Source organism: Macaca thibetana, chromosome 11 (genome assembly GCF_024542745.1).
Source record: "Macaca thibetana thibetana isolate TM-01 chromosome 11, ASM2454274v1, whole genome shotgun sequence".
NCBI classification, from domain to species: domain Eukaryota; kingdom Metazoa; phylum Chordata; class Mammalia; order Primates; family Cercopithecidae; genus Macaca; species Macaca thibetana.
The window spans coordinates 20,944,532-20,964,137 of record NC_065588.1 but is presented as its reverse complement, the minus strand read 5'-3'; the positions used below and the strand labels follow the sequence as shown (position 1 = coordinate 20,964,137).

Here is a 19,606-nt window from a genome sequence, read left to right as displayed (position 1 = left end):
TAGCACAGAGTATTAAATTAATAAATACCAAATGAATCAATACATCTTTCTGGTCTTTCTGGTCCAATTCCAGCATTAACAAGCACAATTAGGTGCTCATTAATGTTCTTTAACATTGTATATAAAAAATAACAGGCACATAGAATATAGAAAACTTTTTTTTTTTAAGTCTTGGTTTCTATTTTCTGCCTCCCACCCTGGCAAAATTTGTTTTTGTTGAGCCATCTTCTTAGCTTTGAGTGTGGTATCCTTCCTAATAACAACCACTACCACCTATATTTATTTGCTTATAATGTACCAGCCACTGAACTGAGCATTTGATATGTTAACATTATCACATTGAATTTTCACCACAACCTTAAGAGTAGGCATATTATTAGCTTCACTTCAGAGCGCTATTTGTTCACAGTCACAGTTAGTAAGTGGGCAAAGCAGCTTTGAATGCAGAGAGTCTGATGTCAAGTCCTACGCTTTCAATCACTGCTATGTTGCCTCTCCTTCAGGGGTTTGGGAAATAGTATCCTTGAGAAATAGATGTATGTTATCTTTTTTGATAGATGTGCAACCTCACTAGTAATCTAATAACTGTGAGCTGTAAACAATACTAGGAAGAGGTTCAACTTAGTAGTTAAGAGCTTAGACTCTGGAATCCCAGCTGCCTGGGTTTAGATCTCAGTTCCACTGCTGAATAGCTGTGCAACTGCAGGTAATTCTTTGAATGTCTCTAAACCTGTCTCCTCACCTACAATATGGAGGTAATAATAGCATTGTAGAGGTAACTAAATTCCATTATTTATGAAGGGTTATCAGCACAACGTTTAGCACAAAAATATCATGCAATTAATTTCTATCCATTCGATTTACGAAGATGAAAATATTGGAGGTGGGGTGGGGAATGGAACCCTTGTATTGCAAAAGACTTGGGAAAAGAGGCACTTTGGTGCCATATGTTGGATTATAAATGGTGTAACTCTAAAGAAGAACAATCTGGCACTCAACAATAAATAAATTCTCTGCTAATTAGAATTTATTTCTCATATTGTCTACCTATCAGTCATTGATGTCCATGTTTTCTTGAGGTTTTGAGATAATCCATCTCTTTCAAATAATGAAAGGGCTAAAGTTTGCATGTACTCTAGTCAACAGATAAGGTTCAAAGACAAAATCAGCATTTGCTGTAGTGAAAAATAATCTCAAGAACACAAGTCTGACTTACAACCCAATGTGAAATTGTAAAATAAAAATGAAAATACTGACATCTAGTGATAATGACATGCAAATTTTCTTCTTTCTTTCCCTTTTTTTTTTGTTCTTTTTAAGTTTATATATTTAGTTTCTTAACAAAGCATCATAGAACCCCAAATATCAACATACAATGGTCTTTGGCTTGCTATTACATTATTTAAAAAAATATATTGTGGGAGATCAGTCAGAGTGGCAGAAGAAATTATAAGAATAGAAAGAAGCAGACCCTCTTGGAAGACCTAGCGTGGTTTGCATAACTTCAGATAGTTTGGCTGAAGGCAGCCAGATTCTCTTTTCAGGAACCAGATAGCTTAGCGTGCAGATACAAAGGAATATAGGGGAGTTTATCTAAATAGCTTATTTACTCATGTGATCCTAAAATCAACCTTTGATCACAGGCAGGATGGCCATCTCCGGGGTGGGGGGCAACCAGGTTAATTACCCACAGGTGTGTTGACTCAAAGCCTTTGCCAATTAAATCTGTACTAAACAAATGCAAGCATTACCAGCTTGGAGGGGCAGCAAACTCTCTTGGGCCCGTAGTGCTGGCAGCCCCCTGGCCCACTGTTATAGTGATTATTTGTGTCTGAGTACGTGTCTCAGCTGTCATGCAGCTGGGGACTGCAGGACAGAGCCCCGCAAAATATTTCTAACATGCACAGATGATAACAAAGGGACATTTTGATTCATCTGTTTTTATTTGACCATAGGTTGTATAAGTTAACATTTAAATTATCATATTAGAAATCAGCCCACCTTAAAGGGGGCATGATCATGAAGTTAGCGAAATGAAAAAGAGAAGAAATGCTAACTTTTGCTTTTCCATCTGAACTGAAGTTCCTGGGTATGGTAAGCAGCAGAGATGAAAATCTGGAAACCTGAACAGCCAAAAGTCAACTTAGAGGCACCTGATTACTATTTTAAAAACAATGAATAGATTATAGAAAATATATCAACAAACCCAGTTATTTAGGGCCCAATTAATTAATGTTAATGTTTTCTCCTAAATTTTCTGATTTTTTAAAATGTGGAAGTAGATAAAATTAGTTTTCCCTTTGTTTCAGGTTTCATCTTCCTTCTCCCGAAGTAAGTGCTGCTATGAATTTGATATATATCCTTGAAGTGCCTACTTTTACACACACATATACATGCAATGAATATATAAAACATAGTACCTGACTATGAATGCCTTCCACAAAGCCAAAGCTGACACAAACAACAGAGTCCTACATTTTCACTCTCAATTCCATCTCCAAATTGGTTTATGAAAAAAGTATCTTCTGAAAACCAAACTCCGAACTGAAACCTTCAGAGCATCTTTCTAGCATTTTATTTTATTTTGTAAAGTACCAATTGAATCTGGTACTTAAGGAGTAATAACACAAGGTGTAGCCTTGTCTGTAGCTATGTGCCATGTTGGATTCCATTGACATCCCCCACCCCCAGCAGCCTAGAATAGCCTGAGAACTGAAATGAGATAATCCTGGGGACATCTGCACCCTCAGTATAAATTATTAAAAATCAGGAATATCCTTTCCTGATTTACCTCTTTTTGGTGAACAGTGTTTCCTTGAAACTTCCAGAATATTTCTTGACTCCAGATCCTTCCGCACAAGATATTTGCTTTGATAAAAACCTCTACCCTCTTTCTCACATTTTCATCTTTTAATACTTTCTTATCCTTTTCTCTTGATTCAGGTATCATCATCTTCTGCTTGAGAATTCTTCCTGGCTCCAAGATTAGGTTTGTTCTCCCAGAGTACTCTGAGCTTCCCCCAAGTAGAGTTCCTCCTCACAGGTTCCACCAGTCATATGGGGCTTCCAGGGGACACATTTGGCACCAGGACTCACAACTTGGTCATCAGAACCTCATTTTCTCACTCATCAGGTGTTCCTTGTGCAGGGGCCCAGAGGCAGCAGACTTGATGCTTTAACAATTACCTGCTAGTTTTTTCAATTCATGTATCCCAACCTCCAACCAAACCCTCAAAGAAAGAACGGTGAATTGAATTGAATCCCATGTTCTTCAATGGTTTCCAATAAAATGTGCTAAATGAATAAACCTTAGTGTATTAATTTATAGCACTTCTCCTGATATCTTACTCTCCTATTTCAAGATAACTAAATTATAATACAATTCCAAAAAATATTAGTACATTTCAAATATAATGTTGGTTTGATTCTCCCTTTCAAATTTCACAGGATGTATTAAGTTGTCCATGGTGGGTCAAGTTGATGACAAATTTCCTTTACATCATATAAGATGTGTTTCTTCCCTCCCCAGGCTTCTCTTTCATTTTAGGTATTTTTAAATCATTTAGTGAGATAGAAATTAAACTTTGATTTATTCTCCACCCACATCATAAAATGTGTTGATCTAAAAATTTTTACCATCTACCATCAAGGAAGTATTCCAAATGGAAATATTGATTTACACTAGTGTCTGAAATTTGTTTCAATTTATTTTCTGTGTTTTCTTTTGAATTCAACATGCATATTTACCCAAATATCAGAAAAACTTAGAGAAATTTAAAAGCGCATTTATTATTATATTATTATATTTTATTACATAATTATTAGTGTTTTAGCACACTCATCAGGTTAAAGATCTTATTCCTTGAGACTGATGTAAAAAGGAGTTATAAGGGATATGTAAAATGTTTGACTAGATTATAGTAGACTAGGAATTAGAAACTTTGATTTCCATACCGATGCCTTGGATTGAAATAGTTATGAGTTATAATAATAGTACTTGGAGATGTTTTAGAATTTTTCTCCTAGTAAACTTGATGTTATATCCTGGACTTTCACAAGAATAATAAAAATGTTTTTTATAAGCAACTGTCCTTCAAATAATTATCTTAATTTTTTCTTACTTGTCTGTGTAACACCTCCAAAAATTGACAGTGATATTCATTGTCATAAATGATAGTTGATATATCTTGTCTACTAGAGGTCTACAAAAGGCATTCTAAGAAATTAAGCAAAAATTACTAAATTATTAGTCTCTGTATTGAGAAGGAAAAGATAAGATCATTTGTATGTAACTTAATATTTATAGGAGAAGCTTAAATTGAAATAAAGCCACACACCTACAACCATTTCATCTTCAATAACGCTGACAAAAACAAGAAATGGAAAAAGGACTCTGTGTTCAATAAATGGTACTGTGATAACTGGCTAGTCATATGCAAAAGAATGAAACTGGACCCCTTCTTATCATCATATATAAAAATTAACTCAACATGGATTAAAGACTTATGGGTAAGAATCTAAACTATAAAAATCCTGAAGAAAGCCTAGTAAATGCCCTTCTCAGTATCACACTTGGCAAACAATTTATGTCTTTGTCCTCAAAAGCAACTGCAACAAAACCAAAAATTGGTAAGTTAATTAAACTAAAGAGCTTGCACAGCAAGAGACACCATCAAGGAAGTAAACAGAAATTCTACAGAATGGGAGAAAATATTCATGAACTATGCATTTGATGAAGATCTAGTATCCAGACTTAAAACAACAAGAAAATAGCATATAACTCAATTAAGAAATAGACAACGGACAAGTACAGCCACTTCACAAAAGAAAATATGTAGCTGGGTGTGGTGGCTCATGCCTGTAATCCCAGCACTTTGGGGAGTCGAGGCGGGCGGATCATGAGGTCAGGAGATTGACACCATCCTGGCTAACACGGTGAAACCCCGTCTCTACTAAAAATACAAAAAATCAGCCGGGCGTGGTGGCGGGCGCCTGTAGTCCCAGCTACTCGGGAGGCTGAGGCAGGAGAATGGTGTGAGCCCGGGAGTCGGAGCTTGCAATGAGCTGAGATCGGGCCACTGCACTCCAGCCTGAGCAATAGAGAGAGAGAGACTCCGTCTCAAAAACAAACAAACAAACAAACCCAAAAACAAACAAACAAACAAACAAAAAAACATTTAAGCAGCCAACAGAGATATGAAGAAATGCTCTCAGAAATAATCATCACAGAAATGCAAATAAAAACCACAATGAGAAACCATCTCACACCAGTCAAAATGGCTTTTGTTAAAAAGTCAAAAAATAACAGATGTTGGTGAGGCTGAGGACAAAAGGGAATACTTGCACAATTTTTGGTGGGAATGTAAATCAGTCCACTATTTTGGAGAGCAGTTTGGATATTTCTCAAATAACTAAGAGTTGAACTAACATTTGACCTAGCAATCCATCAGTGGGTATAAGTCGAAAAGCAAATAAAGTATTCTATCAAAAGGACACATGCACCCATATGTTCATCACAGCTCTATTCACAAGAACAAAAATGTGGGATCAGTCACCCATCAACAATGGATTGAATAAAGAAAATGTGGTACATATACACCACGGAATATTATGCAGTCATAGAAAGAATGAAATCATGCCCTTTGCAGCAACACAGATGGAGCTGGAGGCCATTATCCTAAGTGAACTAACTCAGAAACAGAAAACCAAATACTACATGTTCTCACATATCAATGGGAGCTAAATATTGAACACACATGGACATAAAGTTGGGAACAATAGACACTGGGAACTACTAGAGAGGGAAAGAAAGGAGAAGAGAAAGATTGAAAAGTTACCCATGCTCACTACCTGGGCGACAGGTTCAGTCATACCCTAAACCTCAGCATTATGCAATATAGCTTTGTAACAAACCTGCACTGTACATGTACTCCCTATTCCAAAATGAAAGTTGAAAAATAAAAATAAATAAATAAATGACAAAAGAAAAAATGCAAATCTAGCTGTCTATCCAAATGTCTTCCCTTAAAAATCTTTTAAAAATTCCACAAACTTTAAAAAGCCAAATCATTTCACAATATGCTTCCCGGCCTTTGAATTTAAATTTTATTGTCATTTATTTTCCTTTAATATTTTTTCTACAAAGTTAAAGTAATTAGCATGAGAAAAAATGCTGTCTCTAAACTTTAGAAAGAATGTGGCTAACATTTAAAAACATGTACAGCAAGGCTAAGTTGTCGTTGTAACTGTTGGCCCTTGAACATGTCAGGAGATTTCTGTTTATTCTCCCCTCCATGGTATGTCAAATGTCTTCTCTCAAAGAAGTAAGGAAGTATGCTTCTTTGTGTCTGTCTCATATTTTATTGCAGGAAGATCATTATTCCATAGCTCAAGTTAAAAAAAAAATTAAGAAAAAAAGAGAAAGGTTGAAGAAGAAAGACAGAAATAATATTTATTGAATGAGAGATATATGCATTTACCATGCATTTTATCTGTATACTTTCATCTTTATTTCAACCTAGTGATATATTCATTTTCACCATTGTACAAATATAATCAAAGTAAGAGTGAGAGGATATTGAATAATTGGCCCGCTTACCCTTAGTCGGCTGCACCCCATACTTACTAATGTGAAACCAAGATGATCTCAGGAACAATCCTAGCTATAATGATGTGAAATTGTTAAATACTATTACTTATCTCTCACAAAAGTATTTGAATTATCTGTAGACATGACATGTCAGAAACTTTGAAGAATAGAGTTTTAGGTAAATGCAAATTAAACCACCATGAAATAGCACAACCCACCCATAAGAATGGTTACAAGGAAAAGAATTAACAATTCCAAGTGTTGATAAGGATATGGGGCAACTGGAATGCTCTTACATTTCTAATAGGAGTATAAATTTGCACAACTTCCTTGTGTTTTGGCAATATCTACTCTATTTAAACACATATTCTCCCTCTGACTTAGCAACTGCATTTAGCAATATAATATATATTATATATATTATATTATCTATTATAATACTATAAATAACTCTTAGCTAAAAGCAGAAAGCAACACAAATGTCCATTGCACTTCAGGGTATAGCCATGAAAAATGAGCATAGTGGTCCACCAATAAACATGCGGAATGTTGTTTTCTGCTTTTAACTATTATAAATATATTATTTATAATAGCATTATTATTATACATTATAGTATATGTAATATACTATATGTAATACCATATATTATTACTATATTACTATAGTATTACCATATATTTATATATTATATTATATATTATATATAATATAATATAAATTATAATATAGTATATAATACTATCTTATTATATAGTGTAATATGCTATAATAAATTATAAATAATATTTTATATATTATATTAACATATTAAAATCCATAATATTTTTATTTGTATTTTTTTCACGTTTATATTTAAAATACTATTATAAATAATAATTATATGATTTATAATACTATTATAAATAACTGTTATAAAAATAGCTATAATAATTATAAAAACAATTATAATAATTATTTTATATATTATATACAATAGTTATAGGTCATGTTGTATATATTTATTTTATATAATTTATTATTATATTTTATAACATATAATATATACAATATATATAATTAATAAATATTACATAATTAATATATATTACATGGTTTAAATATATATTTTATAATGTAATCATTTATAATACTATCATAAATTTATAATATAATCTATACATATACATATAAAATCATAATTTCTAATGCTATTATAAATGTATATATAATTTTCATAATATATAAAATTGTATATTATTTATAATATTATTATATTATCTATTATAATATTATAAATAACTATTAGTTAAAAGCAGAAAACAACAGAAATGTCCATCAACTATAAAATGAATAAACAAACTGTGGTTTATTTATGTAATAGGATATGACATAGCATGAAAAAGAATATACCACTGCTATACACAAGAGAAAATAATCTCATAGATTTCACTTCAGTTGAAAAAAGCTAGACACAAAAGAGTATATAATATACCATTTAATTTATATGAATTTCAAAAACAGGCAAGGATGGTCTATGATAATATAGTTTAGGATAGTTATTAGCTTTGGGGAAAAGTATTGACTGGTAGGAGATTTAAGTTTTCTGGGGAGCTAAAATATTCTATATATTCTGAATGTTGGATGTGACACACACACATATATATACACACACACACACACATATATGTATCCATCTGAACTGTTTAAGGTCTGTAGACTTACTCTTGATAAGTTATATCTCAGTATACACATAAAAATGAAATAAAATAAAGTCTCTCTTAAACTTTAAATCCTCATCTATTCATGTTGAAATCAATATAAAGCATTGATTAGCATGCATGGGGTATTGGAGAAAAAAGCCACAAAATATTTCTTTAGTAATAAAATTAGTAATAAATAAGCCAATAAGAAATAAAATTAATTTGAACCAATTGATGTTAAAAGTAAAGATGTTCAGTGATGTAACCTTAACATCAAGAATTTTGGAGAAAAATCTTTTAAACTAAGAGTCAATTATATTAGCATGTGCTATGTGCCCATTACCAAGATTATCATAGAAAAATTATATCTCCTAAAATACATTTGGCTGTTTTTTTTTTTTTTTCTCCTTCCAGGTCTCTTTCAGAGGTAGAAATATAGAGTGATTTTTTACAATACTAAGAGAAAATTATTTTATACCACTGGAGTCTCTTATCATAAAGGAGTATGTCCCAAGAAACAAAATATTTTATGCCTTGAAATAGTAACATTAAATAATATCTTTGTGGATTAAAGAAATGAATCTAGATTTTTTTTTAATATCTAATTACTTCCACAGTGGTAGTCATCATGTATTTGTAGGTTCTGGTTTCTCTTCTTTCATTTCTTCATACTTTTCTATCTTTTTATTGACCATGTTGCTAGAAACACAACCCTTTGAACTAACCCAGTTGCCAGGAGTCAGAAAAGTTTTTTGACTGTGAAAATGCAAGCTTTGTTTTGGAATGAACATCTTTTAACCTATCTCATTGTCCATTTTATATAATCCTGGAAACTGTTCATGTAAATGGTCACTGTTTTGAGGCTTTCACTACACTTAAAAGACAAATATCCAGTATTATTAACAAATTCCTCATAAAATGCATGTTTCATCTCTATGATATCACTTCAAGAACTGCGTGCTCTCTGGGTTACTTACCCACAGATGCGAATAATTCTTGCTACAAAATTATTGCTACTTTTTGAGCTCATCTAAAATGTCATAAATGACCTAAATCTTGGAACGATCTTCTCTAAGATTCCCGAGTTAATCAGGTACATCTAAGAGAGTCCCTCTGAGGAAGCATGAAAGGTAGAAGAGCCTACCGATCACAAAGTTGGCCCTGGAGGATGACTGTCCATACTGCTGCTCAATGTACTTTGGTTTGTACGTCACCATGCCGAACAGAGAATTGAACTGAACAGTGCTTGTACATAAATAGAGGAAGTATACTGGATTTCCGAAAAGATTCTTCAGTGATGGAAGAAAATCTGTAAAACAAAAATAACAGACTAATTAAAGTTGCTGTCATGCATGGAAGAAGAGGTAGCTGTGGTGGCAGGACTTTCCATTGTCACAGAGTTTGGAAGTAGTCATAGTTTGGCGCACACATACACTATGTATAGTAAGCCACTGGCATGCATCAAGCCTGCGATCTGGCTAGGTTCAAATCCAGACATAGGCACTCATTTCTACAGACGTGCAGTATAGGTTATATTAAAAGGTAAGAGTCAGAAAAGAAGATTCCTCCAACTGATGTGGGCAAAAGATGAAAAGGATGAGAATACTCCCTCATCATCCAGCTGGGAGTCACAGGCAGGACATAAAGACCTTCACTTTTCTTGTCTCTATTCCTCAAACTTATCTTGTGGTCAAAGAGAAAGAAATATGAGAGTTATCTCCATTTAATATGTGAATTTTAGTGTGAGAAATGAGCATTGATCTTTTCCCTTTTTCCTGTTATGTAGACTACCAATTAGACATGTGAAGAATTTCTGCAAATGTAACTATTGCTTGAAGGGACATGAAGAGAGGCTCCTCATTTCCATGAAGGGGGTTCATTAGAACACTGGGTTTTTGCCTACAGAACACTCACCCCTCTGATCATTGGTGAGAGACATGCATTGATATACATCTCTCAAATGAATAGATCTTATCTGTAGAAAGGCTGCCAACCCTGAAGATTAAGCCTTTTATTTTCTGTATACACAGAGTTACAGGAAGCAGCAATCCTACAGACAACTGTAGGATCTAAACTGAGGAGATGTGAGAGGGTGCGGACATCAGCAGGAAAGGCTGTCAAGCCTTTGGTCTTTGGTCGTGTACTGCAATCAGTTGTTCAGTAATAAAGCTGACATCATTTTCCAGTTTTGCTTCTGATATGGTTTCTCAATTTTTTTAATACATGAAGGGAAGTGAAGGATATAATTTATAAATCTCCTTAAGTCCCAACAGAAAAATGAAAATACTTCAAAATCGAGAATTTTACTTACCTCTTGCCATTTCCATTATTTTTACATTTTCTCCCTGGGGTGTTTGGTAGTCTGTGTGATCATCTCTAATAAACTTGGATTTCTCAGAGGAAGAATTAGAATCCTCTCTACTTTGGGATCTTGGTAAACTCTTTGGTAAATACCAGAAAGGCACAGCTGCAAGAAGACTTATGATTCCTGCTATTAGATAGCCAAGCCACCAGGCTCCTACCCACTGGGGATCTTTTGGGGTAATGGTTATGTGATCTGAAAGACAGAGGAGATGGCTAAGTAATACAAACAGCAAAGCTAATATGTTAAAATAATCTACTTAAAAATAAATTATTGCAAAACTCTATAACATCATAAAAATACCTAATAATTCATCTATGCTATTTTTTTTTTGATCTGGATATTATCACAGGCATACCTTGGAGATTTTGCAGGTTCAACTCCAGACCATCACAATGAAGTGAATCTCACAATAGAGAGTCACATGAATTTTTTTGTTTCCCAGGGCATACAAAAGTTGTGTTTAATTATACTGTAGTCTACTAAGTATGCAATAGCATTATGTCTGAAAAATGTACATACCTTCATTTAAAATATTATTGCTAAAAAATGCTAATGATCATTTGAGCCTTCAGTGAGTAGCCATCTCAATGTTGATGGCTGCTGACTAAAGAGGGCAGTGGTTGCTGGAGGTTGAGATGACTGTGGCAATGTATGAATATAAGGAAATGATGAAGTTTGTCACATAGATCAACTCTTTCCTTCATGAAAGTTTTCTCTGTAGTATGCAATGCTATTTGATAGCATTTTACCCACAGTCAAACGTCTTTCAGAATTGGAGTCAGTCCTCTCAAAGCCTGCCACTGCTTTATCAACTAAGTTTCTGTAATTTACTAAATCTTTTGTTGTCATTTCAGTAACGTACACAGCATCTTCATCAGGAGTGGATTCCACCTCAAGAAGCCATTCACTTTGCTCATCCACAAGAAGCAACCCCTCATCTGTTCAAGCTTTATCACGAGATTGTAGCAATTCAGTCACATCTTCAAGCTTCATTTCTAATTATAGTTGTCTTGCTATTTCTACCACATATGCACTTACTTTCTCCACTAAAGTGTTAAACACCTCAAAGTCATCCAGGAGGGTTGAAATCAATTACTCTCACACTCTTGCTAATGTGGATATTTTGACCTCCTCCTATGAATTACAAATGCTTTTAATGGCATCTAAAATGGTGAATCCTTTCCAGAAGTTTTTAAATTTAGTTTGTCTAGATTCATTAGAAATCACTATTGATTGTAGCTATAGCTTTGTGAAATATGTTTCTTAAATAATAAGACTTGAAAGTCAAAATTACTCCTTGATCCATGGGGTAGAAAATGGATGGTATGTTAGCAGCCATGAAAATATGTATCTATTTGTACAACTCTGTCAGAGCACTTGGGTGGCTAGGCACATTGTCAATGAGCAGCAATATTTTGAAAGCAATCTTGTTTTTATTCTGAGCAGTAGATCTCAACAGTGGGCTTCAAATAGTAAACTATGCTACAAAAAGATGTGCTGTCATTCAGCACATCTTTATTGATCTAGTTGTAGAGCACAGGAAGAGTGTATGTGTAGGAATTTCAGAGTGTTAAATGAGCATTGGCTTCAACTTAAAGTCACCAGTGGCCTTAGCCCCCCAACAAGAGAATCACCCTGCCCTTTGAAGCTTTAAAGTCAGGATTGACTTCTCCCCTATGGCTGTGAAAGCCCTAGATGGCATCTTCTTCCAGTAGAAGCCTATTTCATCTAGGATGAAAATCTGTTATTTAGCATGGCCACTTTCATCAATAATCCTAGTTAAATATTCTGGGTAACTTTCTGCAGCTTCTCCACCAGCACTTGCTGTTTCACCTTGCACTTTTGTGTTACGGAGACAGCTTCTTTCCTAAAACCTCATGAACCCATCTCCGCCAGCTTCAAACTTTTCTTCTGCAGCTTCCTCGTCTCTCTCAGCCTTCATAGAATTAAAGAGGGTTAGGCCTTGTTCTGAATTAGGTTTTGGCTTAAGGGAATGTTGTGGCTGGTTTAATCCTCTCTCCAGACTACTAAAACTTTATCTCAATAAGGCTGTTTCACTTTCTTATCCTTCATGTGTTTGCTGGAGTATCACTTTTGTAATTTCCTGCCAGAATTTACATTCACAACTTGGGTAACTGTTTGGTGCAAGAGGCCTAGATTTTTGCCTGTCTTGGCATTCAACATACCTTCCTCATTAAGCCTAATCTTTTCCAGTTTTTGTTTTAAAGTGAGAGACATGCAACTCTTCCTTTCACTTGAACACCTAGAGGTCATTGTAGGGTTACTAATTGGCCTAATTTCAATATTATTGTGTCTCAGGGCATAGGGAAGTCCAAAAAGAGAGACAGGGGAATGGCCAGTGGAGCAGTCAGAACACATGCAACATTTATCAATTAAATTTGCTGTCTTATATGGGCACAATTGTGGTGCCCCAAAACAATTACAACAGTAACATCAAATATCACACATCACAGATCTCCATAACGGGTATGATGATGATGATGATGATGATGATGATAATAATAAATAACAATAAAAGCTTGCGATATTAGGAGAATTACCAAAATGTGACACGGAGACACAAAGTAAACACATGCTGTTGGAAAAATGGTGCCTATAGACTTGCTCAACACAGGGTTGCCACAAACCTTAAATTTACTTTATTGTATTTGCAAAATGCCATAAAGTAAAGCACAGTAAAACAAGCTATGTCTGTATTACCTCTGTTATTGAAGGAAAGAGAGTGCTTTTTGGAGCAAGATACTTTCTTTTGTTCATTAGATTAAAAATAAAGAGTCTAAATTCTGGAAGAGGCCTTATGATTTTCTTTTTTTCTTTTTTGAGACGGAGTCTCGCTCTGTCGCCCAGGCTGGAGTGCAGTGGCGCCATCTCCACTCACTGCAAGCTCCGCCTCCCGGGTTCACACCATTCTCCTGGCTCAGCCTCCCGGGTAGCTGGGACTACAGGCGCCCGCCACCACGCCCAGCTAATTTTTTTGTATTTTTAGTAGAGATGGGGTTTCACCGTGTTAGCCAGGATGTTCTCCATCTCCTGACCTTGTGATCCGCCCGCCTCGGCCTCCCAAAGTGCTGGGATTACAGGCTTGAGCCACCGCGCCCGGCCTGCCTCATGATTTTCAAACCGTGCTCTCAGGTTCTGCAGAGAGACCCCTGGTAAAAGGAAGGCAACCCATGGGGAGAACTTTGAAGGCTCAAAACCTCATGTGGTGACTCCTCTATATCAGCACCACTTTCATTTGATTTGCATATTGAATATCTGTGTGAGATTTTACTCGAAGAGTTATGCCCTGCACCCTCCAGTCCAAACCCCGTGGAAACCTCTCACTATGATACTAAATTTGAGATTCATTCAAATCAGTGGAATATTTTTTAATAAATGGTGGTTAATATTACTGCAGAGCTATTCTGGATATGAAGCGGTATTTGTATGTGTAACCAAAACTTTAGTATTTTATTTGTTGTAAAAACTTTGTTTTTGAAATCATTTCTGATTTGCCTAAAAATAAGTATTGACAGGTTTTTTAATCAAAGCAAGTGGGTGTTGTTTTCTTCCTAGGCAAGAACCTAGAAAACATTTCATTATATTCTATCATAACATTCTGTGAGAACAAAATAAACACAGGTCCCTTGAGAAGTAGGCTCAACTGCCACTGAATTATACTGGATAAAATGCTTATACTAGGTTATTACTGCATGTGAATTGCTTCCCCTTAACAATTTTCCTCTGTGCTGCTCATTGCATCTATACTTTCTTGTCTTTAAAATCCATCAGTGGATTTTAAACTTTGTGAAGTCAAGGAACTCAACTGATTTGTTCAGAGCTGTAGAATAGCACCTGGCATAAAGTAAATGCAAAATAATTGGACGGGAACTAATGAATGAGTAAATAACATTTTTGAAGCTTGCCTTGTAGTTTATTTGATTTAAATGCAAGAATTTTGCTTTCTGTTTTAACATGCGAAACTTCAAAATGCAATTCCACATTTGTTTTTTAAGTGAAACTTGTTTAGTTTGTAACGGATCTCTTGGAACTCTTTAAAAAAAACTGACAAGTGCCACCTATTTCTAGAGGGTGCATCTCACAGAGATAGAAACAAATTATTAGCTATGAAAAGATCAGTGTCCCTTCTGCCATTTATTTCCTACACAAGCAATATCCCAGAAGAAAAGCCAGTCTTGCTCGATAATATGCTATAATATGTTTCCACCTAAAAATGACTTGTAGAGTAAAAACAAAAAGAAGGGCTGTTTGGTTGCCAGTAGACTTTAAATCCTTGGTCTTTCTGTCAAGTCCCCAAATACATTATTAATTGACGTAACTGTAATAAATGTTGACACACCTGAAGCCAACAAGAACGAACAAGTAGCTAGAGTTTTCAGTCTTAACTATGCTGGAATGCATTTAAACTGACAAATCAGATGTGAAAAAGGATACATCTTAATAACAAATCATTGGTCATCCAGTTCTAATCATCACCTATTTTTCGTATTCCATTTATTAATCTGTGTAACTATATTAATAATAAATTTTTAGTTTATGAAATATTATGACTGCCATTTTATAAAAAGGCAATTTGATAATTTCCACACCGTTCCCATTAAGAAGTTACAGTAACTAAAATAAATGAATAAATAAAAAATAAACTCCCTTACCTAGGTTTACAAAGCCAATGTCAACATATAGTTTGGCACATAATGAGCCTAGCAGGAAACCAAAAATTGGTCCTATAATTGCAACCGTCTGCACACACCCTGCACCAATAAAAGAAAAGGAAGAAAAAAGCTGTCATTTCTTTACTTTGATAAATTAATACAATTTTAAACAAGAAATGTGAGATCCAGTCAGTAGCTCAAAATGTTTTAGCTCATTTGCATGTGTTTAGTCAACTTTAAAACCACAGTGAATCAGAAAATAATCCTTCACTGCTTTGGGAGAAGAATGAACAATTTTAAGGCATTAAGTATGTCTTAGTAAGAAAATAACGTTAATACTCTGAGGAAGTTAACTTTCCAAAATGGAACAAACTGTATTTCCTAGGATTAGATTGCCCATTGATAAAAATTGGAATTGTATTAATTTTGATAGTTTGTCAAAAACATTTTACATTCAGTTAAGCATAAGACTTGTCTTGACATTCAAAAGGATTTCTTCCATCTTAGTAAAAAAATTGCATCCATTCACTCCGAGGTTCTGTGGGATCATTAGTGAGAGCAGGACCTATGCAGATCCCCAGACCAGCTAACAAAGGTACTAGGATTTGGAGCAGGAAAAGTGCTCTCTGGAACCCTCTTGACCATTCAGGTCAACCTTCATAGATAGGTGGAACAGATGGCCTAAAGGACACCATTTCTAATAACCAGAAAGGTACTTCTTCCCTTCCAAACATCTCCAATCTGTCTTTCATTTCACCACAAGGTTTAAAACACACATATTCATGGGAGATTAAGTTAACTGGAAGAGTAAACAGCAGTTACTAGATACTTTTTACCAGAGGGAAAAGAGAACAAGCCCTGAGTTCCTAGAGAAGAAGGGGACACCTACGCACCTGTATGCTTCTCCTGGCTGTGACCTTTCCTCCAGTCTCCAGAGTAATTGCCTAGTGCAGGTGATGAAGTGTTTGTTGCAGTTCCAGTTCCTGATTTTACTGGAGTTTTCTGTTAGAATAAGAGCTGTGATCTTAACTATAGTCTATCTGGGTGTAACCAGCACCCCTTGGAGTCCTGCAGAGCATAGCCCAGGCAAGATTATACAGTGGACCTAGCTGTAGCATCCCCTCAATGAATTTAAATCTTGCCTTTCTGTCCCTGAACGTGAGATCTTTAAAAGATCAGAATTTCAAGAAATCAAGACTGATGTGTGTCAACACCGTAGGAAAGGGTACAATAAAAATTTAAAAAGAAGAGACTGACATGTGTTTCTAGCTTCATATTAAGACATCAGAGGAAACCAAAAAATGCTGTGTAGATGCATCTTACCTTAGGAGTTTGCCTCTGCTATATTATTTTGGTTTTTGAGATTTTTAGTTACTGGTCTATTTACTAGAATGTGTTCCAGAGATGAGGTAGCCTCATGCCTTGCTTCTATTTTTTTTTTTTTTTTAATAATTCTCCTTATCCATTTCTACCTGCTTTTGAGATCTCAAGATTTCTCGTTGTCTATCCCTCATAGCTTAAAATAATTAGGGCTCATCAAATGGAAAGCAGTTTCTAGGGCTCAAGAAACAAACTTTTAAGTAAACTAAAATACCTAAATGCTTTAGCTGTATAGTTAACCCACTAAAAATCACCTATGAAACCTGAAGCCCACGAAGCTTCACAAGGTCATACATCATTGCAGTTGAGCTCACAGTTATTTTCTTTTAATCTGATGCTCCCTTTCTAATGCAATACATCCCTCTAACTATGGTGTCTTCATCATCCAAATCTTAAGTGTGCACTTCAGAAATGTGTGAGCTAAACAAAGGAGTTGGATATGAAGTATACATAGCTTCCACATTTAATCTAGCATAGAGTGGAATTCAGAAAACCAGACACCCTTCTTCCCAAGAAGCTAAGTGAAGCAATATGTCAGTATTACCAATATAGAAAGCTGCATTGTCTTCACTGGCAAAATCATCCAGGTAGGCAATGCCCAGAGGCTGAATGGGAGTTTCTCCTATTCCGCGAAGAAGATTGCCCAGGAAAACATAAATCCACATGGAAGAGCTAGTGTCCACTTCACATTCTTGAAAGAAAGGCAAACCAGAGGATTGAAAATAGATCACTATAAAAATTAAATATTTATTCTGCATTTCTACATTTCTACAATATATCTTAAACTGAACTAGAACGCAGGAGTTTTTGTGCAATAGTCATAATTTGATGGGAGTTTGGTCAAGTTCTAAAAATGTTTTATATCTTCAACCTTTTAGGCAGAGTAAATCTCCGAGAGACTTCACCGAGGAACTCTATTGCTTCTTGCTCCTCATCCCTTTACTTTTTATTCTCTCCTTTCCATTTCATTCCTGCCCTGAGCTATCTGAGTTCCCACACTACAATGACATTCAATATCTATCTGGCGCAAAACAGAGAATTTGGAACAAAGTCTTTCTCACCTTAATTTTTAGTTCTGTTTTTCAGCAGAAATCACTAGTAATCTTATCGTTCACTCAGTTTTATCTGAAATTCGAATTTTTATATGGTTGATATTCCAACATTTGGGCAGTATTGCCTACATTTATATTTGTTTGTTAGTGAATAACCATTTTTAGGACTCTAGAAACAAATTTACATAAAAATGATAAATCCCTATACTTTAGCAGTATAGTTATTCCAACAAAAACGTTTTGACAGCATTTTTAGAGTAAAATTCAATGCTAACCATTTTTAAATGCTTTTGTAAAACTCATGTCTTAATATGATCATGTGCACTAGGATAATTACCCTCATATCATAAATGAAACATAGCTTTGAAGGTTTAGGTGTTTTAATAAAATTGATAATGTTAACAACCTCCAACAATCATCACTGCTGAATGTTCTTTCTCTGCCACGTGCTGAACTAACTGGTTTGCAGGCATTTTTTAATTGAATCTTCCTAACAATCCTATGAAGTAGGAGTTATCTTTACCTGTTAATAACTCTTAAAGTAATTTTTGGCTGTGAAGAATAGATTATGCGAAGATCCAAGGTGAACACCTTTGGGCAAGTGAATCAGACTGCATAATTAACAGAAAAGACTCCTTTGCGGCCGGGCGCGGTGGCTCAAGCCTGTAATCTCAGCACTTTGGGAGGCCGAGACGGGTGGATCACGAGGTCAGGAGATCGAGACTATCCTGGCTAACACGGTGAAACCCCGTCTCTACTAAAAAATACAAAAAACTAGCCGGGCGAGGTGGCGGGCGCCTGTGGTCCCAGCTACTCGGGAGGCTGAGCCAGGAGAAGGGCGGAAACCCGGGAGGCGGAGCTTGCAGTGAGCAGTGATCCTGCCACTGCACTCCAGCCTGGGCGACAGAGCGAGACTCCGTCTCAAAAAAAAAAAAAAAAAAAAAAAGAAAAGACTCCTTTGCACTCATGTGGATTCTATCTGACTCTGCTTCTTCTAGAAAAGTTCAAATGACCATGGAATTTTCACTTGTCTGGATTTCTATTCTGCTTCCAAAAATACTATATGAATTCGTTTTCTAAAATTAACTCTAATGTATATTCTAGCCCTAGCAATTGTATAATTCTAAGAAGCTTGTTGGTAGGAGAGTCTTGTAGTAGAGAAGTGTAGACATCTTAGGCGTGTGCTTTTTAATACAGTAACCATAAGCCACACGTGGCTCTTAAAATTGAAATTAAATAAAATTAAAATTCAGTTTTTCTGTCACACTAGCTATATTTCAAATACCCAACAGTCGCCTGCAGCTAGGGGCTACTGTATTGGACAGCAAAGATATAAGACATTCCCATTATCACAGATAGTTCTGTGGACAGCTCTGCTGTAGAGTGTTGTAGGGGAGATGAGGATTGTATGTGGAGCACTTTTGAGAAGATCCTTATTATCAGCTTTAGGGTGAGCCTTGTGTCCACTATGCTTAAGGAAACAGACGTTAAGGGAACAGGACCTCACCTGAAGGAAAGAAAATAATTGTCTGTTTTTCTCTGTATCTGTCCGCTAACTTGTCCTTTTATTAAAAACATTTTAATTACTGAGTCTCTGTTTCACCTTTCACCTTTTTACATTACAGGTTTAACTATTTCCTAACTAGTTGTGCTGTCATTATATCATGTCTCTTTCAAAACAAACCACCTTCCCTGACTGTACATTGTATACAGATGAAACTGCAAGCCCTTAAGTCAGCTCCCTGCCTTCTTCTTTGAACCTAAGCCATATTTATTATCCGTCACATTTTTACATAAACAAGGATGCTGTTCTTGTCCATTGATTTGAATGCATCCTCCTGAACATATCTATTACCCCCTTTCCTAT

The 19,606-nt window shown here is 35.3% G+C and overlaps 1 protein-coding gene across 3 annotated transcripts in view; it reads right to left on the bottom strand.

The window, feature by feature from the left end:
- The window catches only part of SLCO1C1 (solute carrier organic anion transporter family member 1C1), a 58,082-nt gene that overhangs the window by 20,597 nt on the left and 17,879 nt on the right, over positions 1-19,606 (bottom strand). For all 3 annotated transcript variants that reach the window (XM_050747596.1, XM_050747595.1, XM_050747597.1), the window contains exons 7-10: positions 17,232-17,378; positions 15,308-15,406; positions 10,581-10,826; positions 9,414-9,578 (exon numbers count right to left, since the gene is read on the bottom strand). In XM_050747596.1, the coding sequence (XP_050603553.1) occupies positions 9,414-9,578; positions 10,581-10,826; positions 15,308-15,406; positions 17,232-17,378 (657 nt within the window). The remainder of the gene's footprint in view (positions 1-9,413; positions 9,579-10,580; positions 10,827-15,307; positions 15,407-17,231; positions 17,379-19,606) is intronic.